This window comes from Arvicanthis niloticus, chromosome 4 (assembly GCF_011762505.2).
Source record: "Arvicanthis niloticus isolate mArvNil1 chromosome 4, mArvNil1.pat.X, whole genome shotgun sequence".
NCBI classification, from domain to species: domain Eukaryota; kingdom Metazoa; phylum Chordata; class Mammalia; order Rodentia; family Muridae; genus Arvicanthis; species Arvicanthis niloticus.
The window spans coordinates 13,027,543-13,052,008 of NC_047661.1; the positions used below are offsets into that span (position 1 = coordinate 13,027,543).

The 24,466-nt window shown below is 46.9% G+C and overlaps 1 protein-coding gene across 2 annotated transcripts in view; it reads left to right on the plus strand.

Moving 5' to 3' along the window:
- Positions 1 to 2,128: 2,128 nt before the first annotated feature.
- Nceh1 (neutral cholesterol ester hydrolase 1) overlaps positions 2,129 to 24,466 on the plus strand; it is a 56,347-nt gene continuing 34,009 nt past the window's right edge. Inside the window, exon 1 of one of the 2 annotated variants that reach the window (XM_034500698.2) lies at positions 2,129 to 2,460. In XM_034500698.2, the coding sequence (XP_034356589.1) occupies positions 2,323 to 2,460 (138 nt within the window). In that variant the 5' untranslated portion in view covers positions 2,129 to 2,322. Of the gene's footprint in view, positions 2,461 to 10,064; positions 10,297 to 24,466 lie in introns of those variants that run through there. The other variant, XM_076932201.1, reaches the window with a different exon arrangement.

A 24,466-nucleotide genomic window follows, 5' to 3' on the forward strand; every position in this document is an offset into this window, starting at 1 on the left:
TTTCTAAAAAGAAGATACAGAATGCCGGGAGGTGGTGGCACACGCCTTTAATCTCAGCACTTGGGAGGCAGAGGCAGGCGGATTTCTGAGTTCGAGGCCAGCCTGGTCTACAGAGTGAGTTCCAGGACAGCCAGGACTATACAGAGAAACCCTGTCTCGAAAAACCAAAAAAAAAAAAAAAAAAAAAAAAAAAAAAAAAAGATACAGAATATCCAGCTGTATATGACTAAGTCCATCATTCCTAGTTGTGAGGTGAATACATACAAAGATGAGTTTAACATCTCACAGCTGATGGATGGGCTGGCACAGAACACAGAATAATTCTTAAAGGAAAAAGGAGACCTTGGAGGTCAGTCATGGGCTATACACTCTCATGGCCTGTGTCAGTGATCTTACAGAGACTTCTTCTAAAAGAGGCAGGGGGAGGGTACAAGAGACAGCTCAAGTGACTTTGGCCCCAGATCTATAGCATTCCACAGTCACTAAGTTCTAATGGATCAGCATTACAAACCCACTGACATGCTTGTGGCTTTTTTTTTTCTTCTTGGAATTTCAGTTTATAAGATACTCACAGGGCATTACCTCACACAACCTCCTGATCACGCAGTACAATATTGTAGACATGTTAACCAGACGACTGTGATCACTTCAAACTACGCACTATGTACTTGGCTTGTTTGATTTAACTAACCTTTAAGAAAACGATGTCATCAATTTTACCATACCTTGGACTCACCGTGCAATCAATGTTCACAAGCTGAACAGTAGTTTTATCCTTAAACCCTGTTCCCTATTTCTCCTGCATAACTCCTCCAAGCCTCGGAACCAGAGCCATGTGCTGGGTGAAGTGTGGTCATTAGGTCCAAGGCCACCAGAAAGCAATGCTTTGAAAGCAAGAAGTGACCCAGAGAAACGTTGAAAATGACAGTTTGATGACATTGGTTTGTGGCTTTGCTGGCTGTCCTGGGCCAGGAAGGTCAGAAAATCAATTTCTTCAAGAAGTAAAACTCTTGTAACAGATGAAGACAAAGCTCCCCCCTCCTTTCTCATGCCGTATTTGATGTGCTATTCAAGAGAGAGGATGGTCCTTTCTTAGGGAGATCAGACCCACTCTTGCATAGCCTAGTCAGGAAGTTGGTCTCCTTTCTTTTCCTTGGTATGGCCACAGCCAAGCAAGACCTTGACACTCTGATCTGCCTTCTTGCTGAGTGCTGGGCTTACAAGCATGTGCCACTGTACCCTCTTTCATGCAGTGCTGACTTCAAGCCCATGGCTGTTTGTAGGCTGGGCAAGCATTCCACCAAGAGAGCTTTATCCTTAGCTTATATTCCTTATTTCATAGCAGTAGAGATGAGTGATAAACCATCAAAGTCCCTAGATATGGACTCAGCTTAAAGCCCAGCTCTCCAGCTGGATGGCTGCTAGGAGTAAAGCTCTCTCTCTCTCTCTCTCTCTCTCTCTCTCTCTCTCTCTCTCTCTCTCTCTCTCTCTCTCTCTCTCTCTCTGCATTATGCCATGCCCCACCCCCATTGAGTCTCACCATGTAGCCTTGGATGTCTTAGAACTCACAGTGTGGATCAGGCTGTGTGCACCACTCTGCCCAGAAACTCTCTTTTAAAACCACTTACTGAATTTAGAGTCCATTCCAAGTCTTTCTCTAGAGAGAGGACTTGTGTTGTCTTTTGCAATAGTATCTTTGTTTTGGATCAGATAGTTTACATGCTTTGGAAGTTGCACAGTGCAACTATTTGAGTTTTCTATTTGTTTCTTTGTCTGATACTTTGGTTTTCTTGAGACAAGGTCTCTCATCTAGCCCAGTATTGACTCAAACTTGTGATGCAGTCCAGGATGACCTTGGCCTTCATCCTTATGTCTCAACCTTTCAAAACCAAAGATGACAATTACGTGTGTCAAACCCAATGTATTTATTGTTTGTTTGCTTGCTTGTTTGTTACTGTTAAGTTTCTCTTCCGAGACTGTTTCAAGTAGCTCAGGCTGACCCGGAACCCCTTTTGCCACACCTTCAGAGGCAGCTTGGCATCGCAGGCAGTCATAATCACAGTGTCCGCCAGGGGTTGCTGTGCGTCCTCCGGGCTGCACCACCCTGCTTCCTGCAACCTGGCGAGCCCGCAGCTTTTTGCAAGGACACCGCGGAGGGGGCATATCCGCGCTCCCACTTCCTCCCGACGCAGCCTGTGATTGGCTCGCAGCCTGAGGAGGAACACGTGAAACAGCAGCTGCGGCTGGCAGAAACTTGCTGGTCGTCTCCCGGTAGCATCGCAGCGTACGGCTGTCAGCTCCAGACAGCCCGGCCTGGGGACAATGAGGTCGTCATGCGTCCTACTGGCCGCGCTGCTGGCGCTGGCCGCCTACTACGTGTACATCCCACTGCCCAGCACGGTGTCCGACCCCTGGAAACTGATGCTGCTGGACGCCACTTTCCGCGGCGCGCAGCAAGTGGTGAGCAGAGCGAAAGGGGATGCCCCGTGTCGTCCCTGCTTCCCTAAACGAAACCCCCATCGCTTATCCCGGTTGCCCATGCGCCCTTTGAGGATGTCACATTTGCATCCTTGTCCTGCAATAGGGATGTCTTGTGTTCCCGTGAACGCGCATCTGCTTTCCCCTGCTTCTTCTGATCCCCGGGCTCTGAGGGTGTCGTGTTTGCATCCTTGTAATGCAGTGGGGGCATCCGGTGTCACCCATGTTTTCCCCGAGCGCACTCGCGCACTCTTCCCCGGGACCCCTATCCCGGGCACGGAGGGTGTCGTGTTAGCATCCTTTAAATCCGCCGGCAGATATGAGAAACAGAAGTTCTCGCCTGGCATCTCCGACAGCTGTTTAACCTTTCCTTGGTTCTAATTAGCTCTCCTGCTTTCCTGGTTCTCTGTGTCTTGAGCCAAAGCCTTAAGCAATTTATAAACCACCCCGCTCCCACCTCCGTTGTCCCACCGGCAGGCAGAGGAGGAGTTAAATGTTTTTTAGCTAAGGGGATTGTGATTCCCGGGTGAGCAGAAGCGGGCGCGGGCAGCTTCCTAACGTTCCCAGGCCTTAGCGCTCGGTTCTGGGAACCGAAAGCTAGGAGGAACCGCTCTGACCTTCGGTTCTCTCCCTGGCACCTTTCAGCTCAATGGAAGAAAAGAAGGCCGGGAGGCTGGCAGGCCAGGAGGGCTGTTTTCTGTTTGCCTGCTGCATTAGTTTTCCGTCCTTCGATGTCTGGGAGATAACCTTGGCTTGAACCAGAGCGGTGTGGCCTTCTTTAACCTGCAGGGTGTCATTTCTCTGCACTGTATCCTGCTCATGTACATTGCTCCCCCGTGGGGTGGACAGTATCATTGGTTTATTACATGGTAGGAGGTTTGCTTTTAGTATAAGAAGCACAGTCTCCAGCTAGGGCTGAATGCCATGGCTACATTTTTCTGCGTTATGCGGGTTCCCAGCGCTCCTCCACCCTCTACCTCTGCCCAGCACTGAGCCTTAATACCGTTTTTTGTTTTGGTTTTCGAGACAAAGTTTCTTCATAACCCTGGCTATCTTGGAACTTGCTCTGTAGACCAGGCTAGCCTCCAACTTGCCTGCAGCTGCCCCAGGAACACTGAGATTAAAGGCATGTGCCACTACCTACCTGGACATGCATTAAAATTTTTTTTTGATTAATTTTTATGTATGGGTGTTTTGCCCGAATGTAAATCCGTGGACCATGTGGGTGGAGTGACCACAGAGACCAGAAGAGAATGTTGGGACTGTAGTTAAAGAAGGTTGTAAGCCCCTGAGTGGATGCTGGGAATGAACCCAGGGCCAGTGCTCTTAACCTGTGAGCTCTAGCTGGTCTCTCTCTCTCTGTGTTTCTGGTCTCTGTGTTTCTGTCTGTCTGTCTGTCTCTCTCCCTCTCTCTCTCTCTGTGTCTGTGTGTCTGCCTCTCTCTGTTTTGTAGACAGAGTCTCAGTATGTAGTTCTAGCTGGATTCTGTGTGTAGCCCAGACTAGTCTTTTTTTTTGGGGGGGGGGGGGGTTTGGTGTTTTCGAGACAGGGTTTCTCTGTGTAGCCCTGGCTATCCTGGAACTCACTCTGTAGACCAGGCTGGCCTCGAACTCAGAAATCCACCTGCCTCTGCCTCCCAAGTACTGGGATTAAAGGCATGTGCCACCACCACCCAGCAGCCCAGACTAGTCTTAAACTCTTGATCCTGCCTCTGCCTCCCAAGTGCTGGAATTTACTATGTGGGTCAAGCTGCTGGCTGTTCTTCATGCTGACATTACAGACCTGTCTGCACACTGTGTGTGTGTGTGTGTGTGTGTGTGTGTGTGTGTGTGTGTGTGTGTGTATGTGTGGTCTTGTAGCTGAGGCTGGGTATGCAGTCCTTGAACTATCCCTAGTGTTCAGACTATGTTGTTTAATTTTGGTTTTTAGAATCCAGACCTTGCTACCTGTCTCAAGCAAGCTGGCCTCAAACTTGCTATGTTGTTCAAGCTGGCCTTTGGGTCATAATTTTCCTGCCTCAGCCTCCTGATCCTGAGTGTCCAGGGAGTTTATTTAAAGGCACCTTCCACAGAGATTCCCCACTGTTTGTGAGGGAGACATCATGGAGACTTTAACAGGATGTGGAATAGTGGTCTGTTCTCTACATGAAACTGAGAAAGTCAGTCTTTCCTAGGAAGCCCTTATGAAGTTGAGTTTGTGCTTGACAGAAATTCTGGAGACTTAGGGGTGTGTACGGTACTGGGCTGGGCTGGCCATCTTTAATAAGTTAAAATAAGGAAAGGAAAACTCTGTGCTGGTGTGGAGATGCTTTGTCTATTATGTTTTAGGTCACTGAGGAATTCTTCCATATCACAGTCTTTTAGGAAAGTCCAGCTTTAGAGGAAAGTTTTTCTTCCCCAACATGCCTTCCAAACCACCAGGGCAAGGTGCCAGACTTCTATGATGGGCCCTCCAACATGCAGGGAATTGGGGGTGTGCTGTCAGGCAGTCCCAGGAAGTGATAAAGTAATGTGTGTTCTCACCTGATGCTGGCTTGGGAGTGGGTTTTGAGAGTGGGTCTGGTTGACTCCCTGCTAAACTGAGAATATTGGCAATACCATTCAGACCAGAAGAAAGCACAGTCTACTTGGAAAGTGGTTTCCCTGAGTTTTCCCCCAAATAGAGTCTAGACTCAGGGTTCTGTGCATGCAGGACAAATAGTGGACAGGGAGCTACACGCTCATGTTGGCCCAGCTGCGGGTCTTCCTTCCCCACTCCCCATCCAAAGCCTCAGTCTGTAGGTCTGGCTGGCTAGCCTAGAGCTTTCTATGTGTACCAGGCTAACCTTGAACCCACAGAGATCCACCTGCCTCTGCCCCTCAAGTGCTGGAATTAAAAGTACATAGCACCATGTCCCTCAACTGTTGTTCTAACTTTTGTTTGTTTGGTTCTTTTGAGGCTTGATCTCTCACTGTATATAGTCCGGACTGACCTGAAATTTATTTTAAGTTGTTTGTTTGTTTTCCTTAGTTTTGGTGTTTAGAATCCAGACGTTGCTACCTGCAGCAGGTTGGCCTCAAACTTGCTATGTTGTTCAAGCTGGCCTTCACCTCATAGTTTTCCTGCCTCTGCCTCCTGAGTGTCCTGGGAGTTTATTTAAAGTCCGATAGCCTGTTGTACTGAGAGTGCCTCCCACAGCGATCCAGCATGGATTGTGAGGAAAGTCTGTAGGATTGTCCCAATTTTGTCCAAACCATAAGATCAGCTGATTTATAGCTTCAGAACCTAGAGAGCCGTCATGAAGTTGGCATAGGCTTGTTTGCCAAGTAATTGTGGTTTAAGTCGCTTGGCTCAATTAGAAAAGCAATTGAAGTTGTTTAAGCGACTGAGCATGGGGGCTGGAGAGATGGCTCAGCAGTTAAGAGCGTTGACTGCTCTTCCTAGAGGTCCTGAGTTCAATTCCCAGCAACCATGGTGGCTTGGTGGCTCACAACCATCTGTCATGGGCATCTGATGCTGTTTTCTGGTGTGACTGAAGACAGCGACAGTACCTTCCTACATACATGAAATAAATAAATCTTGAGAGAGAGAGAGAGAGAGAGAGACACTAAGCTTGACCTTCTTTCTAATGTCAAGAAATTTGAGCGCGCTGCCTGGCATGGTGGCTCACACATCTCCAGCATTCAGGAGGCAGAGGCAGGCAGACCTCTGTGGGTTCAAGGCCAGCCTGGTCTACATGGTGAGAGTTTCAGGTTAGCCAGGGCTACTCCATATTGAGACCTTTCTACAGATAATTAGTGGTGTGCTTCCTTGTTCTGTTACCATTGGCCTCTAGCGTCTGCCATTTCCTTTTGCCTTGTGCACGGTGTCAGGCCATTCCGATCACGTTTATTACGCTTTCCTTCCTGGGAGCTCCTGGAGCTGCTCAGGTCTCTCACTTCCTCTTGCTTTTTGTTGTTTGAGAAAGTGCTTCTTGTAGTAGGGGCTAGCTTTGAACCTTTGGCCTCCAGTCTTCAGCTCCCCAGTGCTAGGGCTGCCTAAAAACTCCTGCCTGGGCCATCGTCCATACCACATTTACTTGGAATTCTGGGTGTTTTCAGGGTTTTTGAGCACTTATTTTCCTTGTGGCTATAGGACCAGGGTTTGGCTTCATCCGTGCTAGGAAAGCACTGTGCCACTGAGCTTCTGTTTCCAGCCAGGTCAGTGGTCTTGTCTTTTGAAAGTTCCCCAGGTGATTTCAACTGTAGCAAAGAACCTTGGTCCTTCCCGAACTCATAAGGCCAACCTGTGGTATATACTGATTATCTTCTGTCAAAAAAAAGAAGGAAATTCCCTCAAATTGTATTACCACGTAAATAAGACACAATACTGTAATGAATACGTTTATTTAGGATATTATTGATATAGTAATGATAATATATATTTTGCTTAATCTACCCAGGTAATCCAGCACGTATGGCTAGGTTATAAGATTAGTTGGGTGAGCTTCAAGGTCTAAGTCAGTGATTCTCAACCTGTGGGTCTTGAGGGGTCACATATCAGATATCCTGCATATCAGATAATTTACATTATAATTCATAACAGTAGCAAAATTGCAGTTATGAAGTAGCAATGAAATAATTTTATGGCCTGAGGTCACCACAACATGAGGAACTAAATTAAAGGGTTGTAGCATTGGAAAGGCTGAGAGCCACTGGTCTAAGGGAATAAGATGTTTACTGAGGAATATTTCAGCGTGACAGCAGAGCCCTCAGACTTCACAGCCACACGACAGTGGCAGTGTGTTGGTGGAAGGCAGAACGTGAGCCGATATCGAAGGAAGCCCCGGGACAGAGGGGAGTCAGGTCTAAGAGCATCTTTGAAAGTGTTCTGTGTGTAAGTGGGCTGGGGTTGTAGCTCACTTGGTAGAGTGGCCAGGCTGACCGAGGTTCTGGTTCAATCCTGAGCTCCGCCTAAACCGGGTATAGCTGTACATAGCTGCATTCAAGGGGCGGAGCCATCTTTATCTACAAATCATATCTGATGCTAATCTGGAATACATGTTACAAAAAAGAAAAGGAGAGAAAGAAAAGGTTGTGCAGATGAAAAGGTGCCTCCCGGGTCCTGCTTTCAGAGCCAAGCACTGCTGGGGAGAGCATGGGTTGGCAGTGCCCATCAGAAACCTTGGTAGCATGTCTTTTCTTCTTGACCACCAGTCCTTTTGGGCAGACTTTGTTATGTCATGGTTGGAGAGAGGCAAGGCTGTAGCTAGAGATGCAGATATTTTACAGGATTGAGAACCGCCTGCTAGTCGAAATACATGGTCATTTGTAAAAAATAGGGGAAACATTCCTCGTTAAGGGAAAGAGGATCGGAACACAGCGCACTGGTGGAGTGCTTATCTTGTATGTGCTAGATCCGAGGCAGCCCAGATCAGAGGCACCTCGAAATCATTTAAATGAAGGAAAATTCAGGAACAATAGAGGAGGGGGTGTGGGGTATGGCTCAAAGGTTGACTGCTTGCCTGGCGTGTGTGACACCCTGAGTTTGATCCCTAAACAAACAAAATATTAAACTGTCGTCAACTCATATTTTTTTGAGTACTAATAGCTAGAGTGTTTCTGTTGTAAAATATAATTTAGTGGGTGCTGGGGATATGACTCAGACAGCAAAGCAAAATGCTTTCTAAGTATGAGGACCTGAGTTTGAATCCTCAGTGTGCATGTAAAACCTGTACATAGTACACATGCCTGTGTTCCCAGCCCATGCCTGTGTTCTTATCCCATGCCTGTGTTCCCAGCTCATGCCTGTGTTCCCAGCTCATGCCCATGTTCTCATCACATGCTTGTGTTCCCAGCTCATGCCTGTGTTCTCATCACATGCTTGTGTTCCCAGCACTCTAGAGGCAGAGACGGGGGTGGGGGGGCGCGATTTCAAGGGCTTTCTGGTCATACATTCTGGCTGAGTCTGTTAGCTCAGTGTCCAGTGAGAGAGCCTACAGGATGTCAGTTATGAATCTTCTTAGTGACAAGATATAAAAGAAAGGTCCCTGAAATTGGCGTGGTCTGCTGACTTCCCCTATTTTTTGAGCACAGCACCAGGCTGTTCCCTGTCTTATGGATGACCAAGCTTTTGGACTAGCTAAGCAAAGCTGTTAGATGTCTCCTCACACTTAGAGCTGTAACTTGACCTGACCTGAGCTCTCTACAGGCCTTGCTGCACTCCTGTGTTGTGTGGGTCTGACTGAAATTACAGCCTAGCTGGAAACTTCAGAACTCCAGTGTACTGACCTTTGCCATACGTTTTCAATGGGAAAACAATACCCATATCAGGTACATTTTAACTATTTCTAAGTAGAGGAGGTGTTTCTTTTGGCTCGTGGTTTGAGGAGATGCAGTCCATGGGCAGGGGTAGCCTGAGAACCTGAGGCAGCTGCTCACATTGCCTCTGTAGTCCAGAAGGAGAGATGAATGTTGGAGCTCTAAATTGACTTTAGAATATATTAGTGAGTAAGTTTTCCTGATTTTCTTTTTGGAAACATTGTCATGCACTGTGAGCTGGGCTGGCCTTACTGTGTCCTTGGTGTAGGCTGGTTTTGAACTTGTGATAACTCCCTTTCAGACTCTTGGAACACTGGGACTGTGGTAGTGGGCTGCTATACTTGGTAGGAGACAAGTTTTCTATGCCACCTCCAGACTTGGCATGAAGACCACTACTTCATGGAAGCTTGAGGGGTCAGTAACCATAGTGATGATTAGCTGATTCAGTTGGATTTCCTACAGAGACAGGGCAGCAGAAAGGCTTCACCTTCACGGAGGTATTGGTACTTACACTAGTTCTGACAGGCAAGCCGGCTGAGTTGTGTTCTGCAGATAGCACTTGGGAGATGCTAAGGTCAAGTCAGTTACCAGGTGTGTACGGGAATAAAATATTAATAGACTCATCTTAATTTTTTTCTAACACTTCTACAGATCCAGCCATGGGCACAGAGAGGGTGTCCCCCTTAAGTGATCTTTTGTGAGGCAACCTATCCTGTTTCTTATAGGCAGCCCAAACTTGATCTGCAGACGTTTCTGTAGGATGTGGAACCTTTCATTCTGAAAGGTTCTTTTTATGCATGGTTACTCTAAAAATAATGAGCAGGAGGCTGGCGTGCAGCTGAACAGTGCAGTGTTTTTCTAGCATGGGTAAGACCTGGATTTTATTCCTAGCACTCAGAGGAGGTAAGAGGAGGGGGAGAGGAGGGGGAAGGTGTAGTTTTAGCTAGGTTGGTTGGTATACTTTGTAATCCCAGTGGCTGGAAATGCTGACACAGGAAAAGGACAAGTTCAGGCCTAGCCTGGGCAACTTAGTAAGATACTTACCTTAAAATAAAAACTTAAAGGGGGTTGGGGCTGGGAGAGGAGAGGTAGAATGTGTCCTTACTTAACAAACACAAGGCCTTGGGTTCAAGCATAGTTCACAGTAATAAATAAATGAATAACCAGCATGTGTTTATCTTAGCCTCCAAGGAGACTGTGTTGTAATAATGTGCTTATTTATTTATTTCCGCCATTTTATGCTCATAAAGGATGGAGGAAGGACCTAGTTTGGGGTGGTATGTACCAATAGGGCCAAACTTGGAAATGTGAGGCAGGAGGATTAAGAGTTTCAGGGTCAGCCTGAGCTGCATAGTAAGACCCTATCTCACAAAGAAATGGAATGAAGGAATGATGAAATGGGGCCTAGGAATGAGCTCAGTGGTGGAGTGTGCCTAGCATGCGCGGTGGTCTCCATTCATTCTCCAGCACCACCAAAGGGAAGAGAAAGCCATTGAGTTGCCAAGTGACAAGCCTGGCAGCACTCCCAGGACAATCGGAGGTATGTCATATTATGAAATGGTAGCTATATATTTTTCAGCGTTTCCAGAATAAAGTTAAAATCCTGCTACCCAAAAGTCATCATATTATGTGTGTGTGTGTGTGTGCGCACACCAGTTACCAGTTACACACACACACACACACACACATATATATATATGCCATGTATATGTATCATCACGTATAGTATATGTCCACATACATCACATACATGCACATGTGATGGTGTACTTGTGTAATTTCAGTGGCTGGAAATGTTGACTCAGGAGAAGGACAAGTTCAGGACTAGCCTGGGCAACTTAGTAAGACACACAACATGCTAAGTTGAGCCGCACATTCTTGGGTGTATTCAATAAAGATATTTTTCTTCTTTTCAGTGTGTCTGCGGTGAGTGCCTGTGTGTATGTACATTCACACGTGTCAGGGCATACATGTGCAGATGCGTATGCATGTGTGTGTGTGTGTGTGATGTGTATAGACATGCACATGCCGTGGCATACATGTGGAGGTCAGAGGATATCTTGCAGGACTGTTTTCTCCTTCTGCTGTGTGAGACCTAAGGATTGAACTTGGCAGTGTCTTAACTCAGCATTCTCACTGTCCTGAGTCCAGAATATTCTGCCATCAATCTTCCACCTTTTTCTTTGAGGAAAGATCTCTAGATGAAACTCAGAGCTCTAGCCAGCTTGTCCAGGGATTCCCTGTCCTGCCTCCCAAGGCTGGAATCACCGGGGAATCGCACAGCAAGGGCTTAAACCACTGAGCAATCCCTCCAACCCTTAACAAGTATCAGCCGGAACAACAGTGCTAGGAGCAGTAGAATGAATGGGAGACAGGTAATGTGGAGTCAGCGGTAACTGGTCTTGCTGTAGAACTTTTCTTGATGAGATACAAACAAATATCTATTTATCTGAGATAAGGTGGTGGTTTGAATGAAAATGGCCTCCATAGGCTCATCGGGTGAATCACTGTTGGGAGGTGTGGCTTTGTTGGAGTAGGCGTGGCCTTGCTGGGGTGGGTGTGGCCTTGCTGGAGTAGGTATGTCCTTGTTGGAGGAACTTGTGTGTTACTGTGGGTGGGCTTTGGGGTTTCAGAAGTTCAAGTCAGGCCCAGAGTCGATCTCTCTTCCTCCTGCCTGTTGATCCTGAGACAGAACTCTCAACTACCTCTCCAGTACCATGTGCCATGCTACCTACAAGGACAATAATGAGCTAACCCTCTGAACTGCAAGCCAGCCCCAGTTAAATATTTTCTTTTGTGGTCCTGGTGTCCCTTTACAGCAATAAGACAGGCATCAGTGACAAGCCAAAGAAACTATTCTGCCCAAGGCTTGCTTAGTGAAGCTATGAGTCTAGTGTATACATGAGTATGTTACAGGAGTATAGGTAATCCGAAGGCAGCTGTGTCATGGAAAATCCCATCCCCAGCATGGGTGATGCTGCCCTGGACTCCACCTTAGAGTCTCCTGTCCCAGCCATTGTTGACTTGTATTCCTGTGGTGGGTGTATATGTGTGTGAATTTTGTAACTTTCATGAACTTCCTGGGCCCTGTGAGTTTACTTCCTGGGCTCTTAGCAACATCCTTCCTGGGATGTTTCAATTAACATAATATAGCTAGCTGGGCAGTGGTGGCACACGCCTTTGATCCCAGCACTTGGGAAGCAGAGGCAGGCGGATTTCTGAGTTCGAGGCCAGCCTGGTCTACAGAGTGAGTTCCAGGATAGCCAGGGCTACACAGAGAAACCCTGTCTCAAAAACCCAACAAACAAACAAACAAACATAATATAGCTGTACAACAAACTCCAGTTGCCAGTTGCTGTTCAATGAGATGTGATGGGCCATCTGATAGTGACAGGGGCTATACTCAAATGACAGAACATAAGTTACAGTTGGGGCTTTTATGGGTCCCTGTAATATCCTTCAAAAAGGACATCAGACACAGACTTGGGGTCAGTGCCTGGTGGTACACACCTGTAATCCCAGCACTGGAGAGGTGGAGGCAGGAGGATCAGAATGTCAAGGCTCCACGAGACCGAACAACAGAAAGTGGCCCTGGCTACTGGGGCATGTCTCTTTTCCTTTGATATCTAATCTGTCAGCAAGGCTGAGTGTTGACAGCACACTCAGTATTTAACCACCGTGAGTGCCTTCGCTCTCACATCCTAGGCTTCACATGTGATTCATTGCGTCACTCCAATAACATGGCATTTTTCTTTATGTGACAGAGGAGAGGACTCAGAGGAAAGAAAACTTGCTCAGGATGACAGCAATGAGGAGGTGGGACTGGGTGAAGGCCAGGCTGCCTTGCTGTCATGCTCAGGAATTTCACCACCATGCTAATTGATGTGGCACAGGGACCAGCTGAGAAAATGGAAGTCAGGCACTTACAAGAGAGGAACAAAAGGCATTTTAGCCAGAGCAACAGAACATGAATGAGGGGCCCGAGGAGAGATGGTGATATAGTTGAGGGCCTAAAAATAGCTTAGGCCAGCTAGAGCCTTAAAAGTTTTATGGCCAGAGTGGAGGTCAGAGGGAAGTATGGGCGGGGCAAGGAGTGGCTTTTTGTGTGTGGTCTAGATGGCAGGAAGTTATGGGATTTTAGCCTGTATTTTAGAACAATCTTCAGCATTTATTTTAGACTCCCATAGCCCAGGCTGGCCAACAACTCCATGTAGCCTCTGAGGACGCTGAGCTGATGCCCTTGCTTCTGTCCCCCAAGTGCAGAGATCACATACCCTGCTGATGAGGTGCTAACAACCCTTGGCTTCCACCATGCTAAGGCGAGCACTTCCCAAGTAAGGTTATAGCGCTAGCATTCAGGAGTGTTTTGCTTTTTTCTCTGGTCTGTTAGGGCCTTATACATACTAGGTGTGGTGATTTGTATATGCTTGGCCCAGGGAGAGGAACTATTTGGAGGTGTGACCCTGTTGGAGTAGGTGGGTCACCTTGTGTGGAAGCTGTGGTGTGTCACAGTGTGTCACATGTATACCCTTTATCCACACCTCACCCTAGCTGCCTAGAAGCCAGTATTTTCCTAGCAGTCTCCAGATGAAGATAGAGAATTCTCAGCTCCACCTGCACCATGCCTGCCTGGATGCTGCCATGCTCCTGCCTTGATGATAATGGACTGAACCTCTGAACCTGTAAGCCAACCCCAATTAAATGTTGTTCTTATAAGAGTTGCCTTGGTTGTGGTGTCTGTCCACAGCAATAAAATCCTAACTAAGACAGTAGGCCAGCACTGCATCACTGAGCTACACCCAGAAGCCTTAGAAGAGTCCCCACTTGTAGTGTAGAAACTGAAATTTCAAGCAGAATCTAGTTATCCAACAGAGAACGTGAAGAAATGGCTTAGAGTAGTTTGATGAGCAGCTGACCAGGGTTGCCGCTGTGGGGATGCTCAGGGATGGGTGGGAGGGAGGAGCTGTGCTGAGCCCTGGACAGACTCTCAGAGCTGCAGCAATGGTGGCACTGAGCCTGATTGAGAGAGGGTCTGCTGGTGGCTGAGGTAGGGTTTGGGTCCTTGGAGGGCACTGCTGAGATGTAATAAGCCTGGCAGTAAACAGTTGGGTGTGGTGGCTCGCCGGAAGGTGACCTGGCTTCATGTGTTGAGGTCAGGGTCCCAGCAAAAGGGTGGTTGTGTGTGGAGTTGGATGAAGACTGGGAAATCTTTTCTAGGGCACTCTTGGGATACGCAGTGTCTTCCTTAGGGTTTCCGTTGTTGTGAAGGGACACTATGACTTCCACTGTGCGCATGCCTCATACCTAATATTCCAACACTCATGACACCAAGGCAGTAATACTGAGAGCTCAGCTTCCTGTCCCACTCCTGCCTTGCCGTGAACTTGTTTGTCCTTGTGTGTCTGACACCTTTCTCTTGTCCCCTATGCCTCAGAGGCCCTCCTGCCTTCTTGCTTTGACCAGCAGCCCACTTTCCTCTACAGTGTTCCCACCCACCAGGCAGGTTTGCCTCTGACCGGTTTTGGTTTGGACAGTCATTTGCCCTAGAGAACTGGAGGAGTTTCTGGTTCTGATTTCCTTCGGTCTGGTGCTCTAGCTGCCTCAAGGATCTGACCTCAGTGTTCACGTGCTTCTGACTCTGAACTTAGCTGAAATCGGCCTCTTGTTTCCTCTGCAGGCTTTTTTTTTTTTTTTTTTTTTTTTTTTTTCCCCCAAGACTGCTGTTTTCTGGGTTTCCAACTTCCTCATAATATTTTTAAAGATTTATGCTTGTTTTTGACTTTGGAATTAATTAACTATGTTTTTTTTTTCTTTTGTCTTGTTTTGTTTTTGGTTAAATACTAGCTGTTAATTCTAGGCCATCTTCTCCAAAGATGGCTGGCAAGCTTGCATCTTCACATGGAGGTGGTCTAGCCTTCTCTCTCCAGGTTGTATTCAGAGCTCCTCTCTCTTTCCTAGCCTGTTTAATGAGGCAGGGTTGCGCTATATAAAATGGCCCTGAATTCAACCTCCTCCTGCCTCAGCCTCTTAAGTGCCTGGATTACAGGCTTGTAAGTCCCTTTGTATCTGCCCTCTGCCCTTGTAGCCTCCCTGCTAAAATTAAAAAAAAAAAAAAAATACCTTGTGTGGAAGCTGTGGTGTGTCACAGTGTGTCACATGTATACCCTTTATCCACACATCTTTCCTTGCAAATGTTCAATGCAATGAGTCATTGTCTGGTTTGAGGCTTCTGACTTCTGTCACACCATCAATACTGGATCCTCACAGGTACTCCTCTCAGTTCCTTATCCTGCCATCCTCTCTCCCCCTCGACCCTGTTCTTCTGTCTCCCTCTTTCCCTGGTTTGTTGATCTCTCCACTGATAACTGTGCATTTGTTAAGTTTGCATCTCTTCCTTCTTCTGTGAGTCCAGACAAGCATCTCTTACTTTGTAGCTTGGGTGGCCTTGAACTTATGGCTGTTCTTCTGCTTCTGCCTCCTATGTGCTGAATGAGTCGCCATCCCCAGCTTTGCTCAGTTACCTTTATTGTTTTGGTTTTTGGTTTTTGGTTTTTCGTTTCTGGTTTTTGGTTTTTGGTTTTTCCGAGACTGGGTTTCTCTGTATAGCCCAGGCTGTTCTGGAACTCTGTAGACCAGGCTGGCCTCGAACTCAGAAATCCACTTGCCTCTGCCTCCCAAGTGCTGGGATTAAAGGTGTGTGCCACCACTGCCCGGCTGCTCAGTTACCTTTAAATCATTTGTCTTTGCAGCTAAGTCTGTTTCCTCTGTCTAGTTAGAAGGGTCTCTAGAGGAGAAAGGACAGGGCTGTGCTCCCCGCCCCCACCTTATGTATCCAGCTTTGAAAACTTCCTGGCACCAAGTAAATCTCTGTAAATTTCCTAAGTCAATAAGTGGGTAAGACACAGAGAGGTCCATCCCTAGAAGCTTTGAGCGCAAAGGGTAGGTTGCTAACACGGGACAGGTTACATCCCTTTCTCAAGCCAGGTAGCATCCTGCAGGGCCTGCCAGCCAGACTTCACTTTTGCCTGCATATCTGTTTCCTTCCCATGAAGAACCTAAGTAGGAAGTGGGCAGGGTGAATTGTCCACTGCTTCAGAAAATATGAACCTGGAGGTGACAGGGAAGAAAGACATAGAAGGTAATACTGTACATTCATTTGTTCAATCATTTTCAGTTAGGTGTGGTGGTATCGGAGGCTGGTGCAAAAGGAATTCAAGTTCAAGGACTGCCTGAGCTACAGAAAGAGCACAGGGCTAGCCTGGGCAATGTTGTGAGACCCTGTCTCAAAACAAAAAGTGGCTTGCATTTTCCCACAACAGAGAAGTAATTAATGCAGGTAGCCATGTAGGGTCACATGTGAACTTGCACCTCTTTTGCAAAGACAGAGACATGTACCTGCTCTGGAGATTGCTCTGGTCTTCTGTTTGGCTCATTGTCAGCACCCATCAATGCTTGGTTGTCCAGCGCGGTGTGTCCTCAGCCCTTCTGGGCTACCACATGTCTAGAGCTATTTGCCAACCTCAAGGACAAGGGTCAGATGAGAGACTGTTGACATTGTCTGTGACCCTTAGCACAGTTTTGAGCATCGCTCAGTATAGTACCAAGTTATAAATAGCCTTCCTCCTAGTGCTTAGTGGATATAAACAATAGCATTCCAGGTAAGTGAATATCTGAGAGAGATAGCATAGGCTGCCTGGATTTTCTGGATCGGTCAGTGTCATTCCTTAATTTTTTTATATTTATTATTTGGTATTGTGTATATATTTGGGGTCTGCTTGTGAGAAAACTGTGATAGTTTGTCTGTCTGTCTGTCTGTCTGTCTGTCTCTCTCTCTCTCTCTTTTTCTTGTTTCCCTCTTTTTCCTTCTTTTAGACCCTGGCACATGTAGGGATTGAGCCGACAGCCTCTCAATGCCTCCTACCCTGAGTAACTTTCATTCTCTGCTTTTTGGGATTTTGTTGTTGTTGATGTCTTTTCTTTTTAATACAGTTTTTTTATGTATATATTTAATCCAAGATGGTCTTGTAATCATGACCAACTTTCTTGTCTCACCCTCCTGAGTACTGGGATTCCAAGGTTTAGACTACCACAGCTTTTAAAACAATTAATTAATTTGAGATAGGACCTAACTGTAGTTTAGGCTGGTCTTGAACTGACTGTGTAGACCAGGCAGGCCTTGAATTCACAGAGATTCCCTTCCTTCTGCCTTCTGAGTACAGGGATTAAATCTGTGGACCAAAGACTTAGCGTACTAAGTCCTGGGTTTCGATTGTGGCATTTCTGTGCATGTATGGCAGTGTTCTTGTTCCTCCTCCATCTCTGTTGACTTCCTGTTGCCTGCCATGTTGCCTCAGATCCTTCCTCTTCTGCCCTCAGGTCACATGGATGCTATTGCATCTTGTTTTCCTTATGAGCGCCTCCTGATTGCTAAAGGTCTGCTCTCTTCCTGCCTTCATGACCTACAGACAGACAGAAAGACATCCAGACAGAAAAACACACAGATAACACACTTCTACTCCTCTAACCATCTTCTGCAAATGTTACAATTTCTAAAAACTATGATGCTGGGTGTGGACCCCAGGAACTTGCCCATTCTAGATGAACACTTTGTCTACCATTGGGCTATATCCCCAGTCCACGATTTCATGTTAATAATGGGTAATTAAAATTCTTTTATGTACATGTACCATCTATCTTTTCTTCATCCACTCATCTGTTGGTGGACACTTAAGCTGGTTCCATTTCTTAGCTGCTTTGAATACTGCAGTGATAAATGTGGACAGGCAGGTATCTCTGGAGTTCTGTTTTTACCTTTTGTGAGAGCTCATGCTGATTTCCCTAGTGACTATGCAGGGTACAGTCCTCCCCACAGATAGAATGGTTCCTCCTCCTCCTCCTCTTCCTCCTCATCTTCTTCACCAGCATTTGATTTATTATTTTGGTGATACCCATTTTGACTTGGCCAAGGTACAGTTGACACACCACACACACACACACACACACACACACACACACGTACACGTACACACACGTGTATATATATGATGAGTACACTGTAGCTATCTTCAGACATACCAGAAGAGAGCATTGGATCCCATTACAGATGGTTGTGAGCCACCATGTGGTTGCTGGGAATTGAACTCAGGACCTCTGGAAAAGCAGTCAGTGCTCTTAACTGCTGAGCCATCTCTCCAGCCCCAGATTGCGACAGTTTTAATTTGCATTCTTCCCCATGGCTAAGGATGTGGAACTATTTTTCAGGTACGTATCATCCACAGGTATTTCTTTTTAGTATTGCCCATTTTGAAAGAAGGCTATTATCTCAAAAAGAAAAGAAAAGAGAGAAATACCCTTTTGGCTTATTGGCCTATTTATGGGTAATCTGTGGCCTGAGTGTTTAGGTTTGCATTTATTTATTTATGTATTTATTTGTTAGAGCCGTGCACAGCACGGCATTTGGAGGTCAGAGGACAACACTGTGGAGTCAGTTTCCCCTTCACCCTTTATATGGGCCCCACTGATTGACATCAGGGTGTCACATGGCAAGTGCATTTATATTCTGGGCCACTGGTCAGCTCAGTTTGTTTGCTGTTCTCGATGCATTTTCAGTATTAACACCGTGTGATGGTCAGCGGGCAGGGTTTTCCTTCCTGTTCTGTAGGCCGTGTCTTCATGCTGATTGTTTCTTTGGCTGTGAGGAAGCCTTTTAATTTCACACAGTCCCAGTTGTCAATCCCGGGAATAAACACCTGTGCCACTGGAGTCCATTTTAGAAGACCCTTGCCTCTGTCTTAGAATGTGTTTCGTGCCTTTCCTTCTGGCAGTTTCAGAGTTTAGATCTCACATCAAGGTCTGTGATGCAGTTTGACTGGATTTTTGCACCCAGTAAGAGATACAGGTCTAGTTGCATTTGCTACATGTATATCCAGTTTCCCAGTACCATTTGTAGAGCGGGGTGTCTTTTCTCCATATTGTGTGGGGCTGAGGTTCACTTGCATATGTGGGCACTTGGCCCCTTTCTGTGGCTTATGCTGTGCTGAGCTTGTACTGGACAACCGTCTGCTGTGTGTCAAAGCTGTGTTCACTTTGCTGGCCTCCCTTCAAATGCCCAGGGCCTCTTCTGGCCACACTTAGTGTGTGTGTCGGGCAGGTCTCACCCTCCTCGGACATCTCCTGAGGTGTGTAATGTTCTCGGAAGTAACTGGGGTGTGTGGAGCATCCTCGGTGAGGTCTGTACAGGCAGAGGACCCACGTTTTTACGGCCCCCAACACCTTTGTAGTATTAATCACCACTTTGGAGGAACACAGCTGTGGATATTGAAGTGACCACTGGGCTTCAGAGTTCTGCAGCTCTACAAAGCCAGTCCACCTGTTGACCTCAGACTCTGGTTCTTCTCAGTTGAAAACTGCTGTTGCCCGTGCCACCAAGGAAGGCGTTAAAGGTTAGGGAAAACCCTGTGTTCTTTTCTGCCTGAGCTGAACTTCTGTAACCTGTCCTTTGCAGCTGGCCTGCCTGCTCTCACAGCTGCTCCCCGGGCTTGTTTTCCCACCCGTGGACTATAAGTTGACTTCTCATTGTTCTCTGCTCTCAGGTCCTCAGCATTACCCAGCGTTAAACAATAGGCTGTCTCTCTAGACGAGCCCCCCAGCACTACCTTCTGAGTCAGTCAGTGACAGATGGGTTTTTCTCCATGGCTAACCTATCCACCAGAGGGATCACTGATGCCTGTCCTGAGGGAAAGACTGCAGTCTCTCTTCTCCAGGACTGCCTTCCTGGTCTCTTGGGCAAGGCTTGTGCTTTCCTTTCCTCAGGGCTAGGGCAGGGTGACTTGGCTTGCTTCTCTTCAGCACACTCCCTGTTGTCTTTCTCCACACTTTCCAGCTCTTCTCTCACTGCGTGCTTGCATGCTGGCTAGTCAGCTTCCCAAACCTACCTGGGAAGAAGGAATCTATTGATTGGCCTTCAACAGATTGCCTGTGGCCAAGTCTTTGGGGGGCATTTCCTTGATAAATGGTTGATGTGGGAGGGTCTAGCCTACAGCCTACTGTGGTCCTGGGAGGGTAAGAAAGGCAGCTGACCGTGAGCCTGGAAGCAAGCCTCTACAGTTCAGAGGAGTCCTCAGAAGTCCTCTACTTCAGTTCCTGCCTTCAGGTTCCTTCCTTAAGTTCCTGCCATGTCTTCCCCCCCCCCACCCCCCGCCCATGATGGAGTATATAGTGTGTAAGCTAAGCAGACCCTTTCTTCACAAGTAGGTTTTGGTCAGTGTTTGTCACAGTAACAGCAAACTGGACAGCTGTCTTTGTCAGTACTGTCAGAACATAGTTCAAGATGGAGTCACGTGAGAATTCTGAGTGCTTGTGAGAAAACTCCAGGAAAATTAAAGAGTCTCAAGACCTCAGTTTCTTTAAAACACAGAATTGTCCTTGGAACAATTTTATGCTCCTCCCAAGTGTTTTGGATAGGAGTGAGTTTCCTTCAGCTGTTGCCATTCATATGCCTTTACAGAAAATGGTTCTGTCACATGTGGCTTGTCCTTGTGATTGAAGACCTTAGTCATGTGGTTCTTCTTAACCCTCAGTGTATAAACTGTCTGATGCTCTGAATAAAGTTGACAGTTGCACAAGACTTTAGCCCACCTCAGTTTTATGCCCCACTTTCCCAGGTTCACGCTGCCAGCTGGAGCGGAAATCAAACACCCAAAGCTCTTCTCCTTTGTCTCTCTGGAATGCTCTGTTCTTTCTTACTGGGTCACAAGGAAGCAGCGTGTACACGTCTTCCCATTCCTCATTAAAACCCCTTCTTCATGTTCTCATTTCTTACTTCTTTACCCTGAGTGGTGCGGGTAGGTGGGAATTAAAAAGAAGCCTTTGTTTCTCGCTTGTTAAGGTTTCTAGAGTCATTGGAAGGCTTTGGTGAGAGAGTAGGGATAGGAGTGTGGGAAGGTTATCTGTGTGGTTAGGAGACAGTGGAGAGGAAAGGCAGGCAGCCTTGCATATGCACTCTGTCCTGGCCAGCAGGACATTAAACAAAGGTTCGGGGAGATTACCTAAGGGGGCGGGGTGTGGGGGTGTGGGGTTGTGTGTGGGTTAAGCAAAGAAACAGTGTGTCTATAGGCTGATCAAACCATAATTTTTACTTTTTCACACAGGGGTTATATACACAAAAAGGCAGGATGTGGGGAAGGGGATGACATAGGAGCATAGGTGTTCAGGGGGAGTACAGATATCTTCCAGAACAGAGTGTCAGCTGGGTGAAGGTTCAGGGGACAGGACACTATGACTCCACCTATGATGCACTTGTCCCAATCTAAGTTGGTACTCTCTACCAAGGTCACCTATCTTCAAGGTCTATGACTAAAGTCTGGTAACTTGCACCAAAGCTGCTTGTTTACAATAGCTTCTAGCCATCTGTTCCAGTGTTTTTCCACAGAGACCCAAGACTTTGTGCTAGCAGGCATGTGGGTTAGGCCTATCGTTGTCTTCAGGCCTATGGCTGATTCCAGGCCTTCAGTGTATAAGCAGAGATGCCCCTGACAGCACTCCACTGTAGAGGGCCCTGTCTGTGTTCACCTCGGCTCATTCTCTGCTGTCAAGATTGTCTCTCTTGTTCATGGAACCAGTGGGAAGTCTTTGGCTGGCTTTGCTCCTCCATGGTGCAGCAATTAGTAACGTGTAGAAGTCCCACAGGTTGGCACCATAAACACAGCCCTTTGGATTTTGGATCAGGCAGGAGTAAGTGTGGACTTATCCTGTTCCTTCCCGGATAGGCATAGTAAACTCTTGTGACCTTTCCAGGTGAAAGGTTGGGTGTCAGTGTTTGATAGACAAACAGTGCTTCACAAGTAGGCCCCACTCTTCACTCTGGTAGGCTAGAGCGTCGGTCCTGTCCCCTGTCTGGCAGGAACTGGACCCCATTTGTAGAACAAATGTCCTAGACTAGCTCCAAACTAGTTTTTAAAACTTGGTTTTTAGATTGGTTTAATTTTATATGAATGTTTTTCCAATGTGTGTGTATATGATCACACGAATGTGTAATACCTGCAGAGGCCAGAGGAGAGTCTGGGGTGTTCTGGAACTGCATTGATGGGTTGTGAGCCAGCAGGTAGGTGCTGGGCATTGAGCCTGGATCCTCTCCAAGAGCAGCAAGTGCTCTAAACCACAGAACCATCTCTTCGTTCTGCTTAGTCAGCTAGCTTTAAGAGAAGTTTGTAGGTGTGAAAAGATTAAATGGAGTTTAATAAATGTCTTATTTACCACTAGGATTTTCCAGTGTCTTTAAAAGACTGAGCTGTTGTGAGCCTGAGAGAAGTGATCCTGATGACACAGTCACAGGGTTCTTCATCCTTTGTTATCAGCAGACAGCTACTGTAACTGGAGCTTTTAGGCCAAAACTCTGGAAACAGGCAGCTCCAATGGGCCAAGCTTGGCTGTGTACCCCGTCATGCCCATTAAGGACAGGGGACAGTGAAGAGCAGATAAGGGGAACACTGGGAAGAAGTGGCCCATAAAGGCGTCCCCAGGTCCATCTTATGGGGTCCTGACATAACCTTATGGGTTCACTGAAAGAACTGGACACTGGGCAGAAGACATCATAGTTAAGCAGTCCTGGCCAGGGTGTGGTCTCACCCATCATTTTCTCAGCTCTGATCTAGCAAGGTGAAGATGTCCTTATTGCTTGAGGGGTCAAGGGGTTGGGGGTAATTCTCAGGGCATGGTTACTTCTTTTTGTATAGAACCTGGTAGCAGAATGGGAACTTGGTACCAGGGCTAAGAAGGAATACATCCTTAGTGTTGTCTATGTCTCTATCTCCTATCATGTATATATCAAGGCTGGAAAGATGGTTCAGTGGATAAAATTGCACACTGCTCTCGCAAAGGAATGGAATTGGGTTTCCAGCACCCACATGAGTCAGCTCACAGTGCTTAGTAATTACAGGTCTAGGGGATCTGATGTCTTCTTCCCAGTGCCTCCGTGGGCATTGTACTCAAATGTGCATGCACTGGAGAGGTTCTCAAACCTACACTTTCACACATACACATGTACAGCTAATTAATAAAATCTCTGTCTTTGTGTTTTGAAACAGGGTCCTGTGTAATGCAGGCTGGCCTCACACTTGGTGAATAGTTCAGTCTGGGCTTTGGAAACCTGCTTCTCTTGCTCCTACTTCCCCAGTTCATTGATTATAGGTACAGCATCATGTGCTTCGATGGCCCTTCATTAATATTTCTGCACCGACTAGGTTTGACCCCACTGAATCTTTCTGGGACATCTAAAAAGACTATGGTGTCAGTATCTGGGTGGAGTCTATTGCCAGTGAGTTGAAGCCTAAAAGCTCTGCCCCAGGGCTGGGGTAGTTCAGTCGGTGGAGGACTCGCACAGCAGCTACAAAGCCCTGGCTTCAGTCCTTAGCACACATTACCTGTGTGTGGTCTACTCCTGTAATTCAAGCAATAACTCAAAGCAAGGTTGAGACCAGCCTGAGCTGCCAGATACTCTGTGGCATCCTGTGTCAAAAACAAATAAGCAAAACCAAAATGATAAACAAATTTGCTCCAAAGTCACCCAGAAAAAAAACAATGTGTAGCCCTGAAAGAGCATTAAGGCCCCAAGCTCCCACAAACGTTAGTGCAGTGACCCGGTTTAAGTGTTTACCTTCAGGTGTTATTTCTGTGTTTATTTACTCTATTGCTTGTTGTTGACTGCGTGTTGTAGTTGAGTGTGCATGTGTGCATATGTGGGTGCACTCTCATGTGATGAGTGCATATGTGGAGTCAGATATACACTTCAGAATCACCCTGTTCTTTACTTAGCAGAATAGTGTCCTCACGGAACATGGAGCTCCTATGTCCCTGAGGTCCTCCAGTCCAGGGTGAGACCTAATTTCCAAAAAAAAAGAGAGAGAGAGTGGATGAAAAATACACACATGGAATCTTTTGCTTGTAATTAACCTATGAAATCTCTCCTTGGAAGGGGTTGTTACTATATTATTATTCCTCTGCCCTGTAGATGCTTTGATGCTGACTGGATTTGTCTAGTATTAAATAGCTTACCTTGTAACTGTGGGTCAAGATGAAATGTTTTCCCTTTTTTAAAGATTTATTTGAATTATATCTGTGTATGTTGGGGCATGTGCATGTGAGTGCACATACCCATGGAAGCCAGAAGAGGGCATTGGATCCCGTGTAACTTGGGTGCAGGCAGCTGTAAGTCACAAGACATGGGTGCTAGGAACCAAACCTGGGTCCTCAGGAAGAGCAGCAAGCTCTCTTAACTGCTGAGCTGTCTCTCTGCCCCCTAAACTCTGTGTTCTACAAGAATGAGTAAGTTGTTTCAATTTCAGTCTGTTTGGATCAGCCAGCAGCTTCTGTTAACAGTGCAGAGTTTAGGAGCCATCGAATGCCAGCATCTGTGGGCAGCCAGCACTGCATCTCTGAGTCCTGTGAGCTGGGCCTGCAGGCCAGCCTGCCTCCTGAGGCCTCTCTACACAAGATGTGCCTGAGCTGTTTGAACCTGAGACTAACCAGTGACCGTGGGACCTCTTCCCGCTGTAAAGGCCTGGGCTTTTGTTCCCATGATGATTTCCTCTGACTCCCTTGTTGGTGCCCGTGGTCCTGCCGCACAGCTGAGCAGATCTGCTGGCAGAAAGAACCTGCTGTCAGGAGGAGGGAGTTGGTGGGGCATTCCATATCCTGCTTCCTTTCTTCCTGAT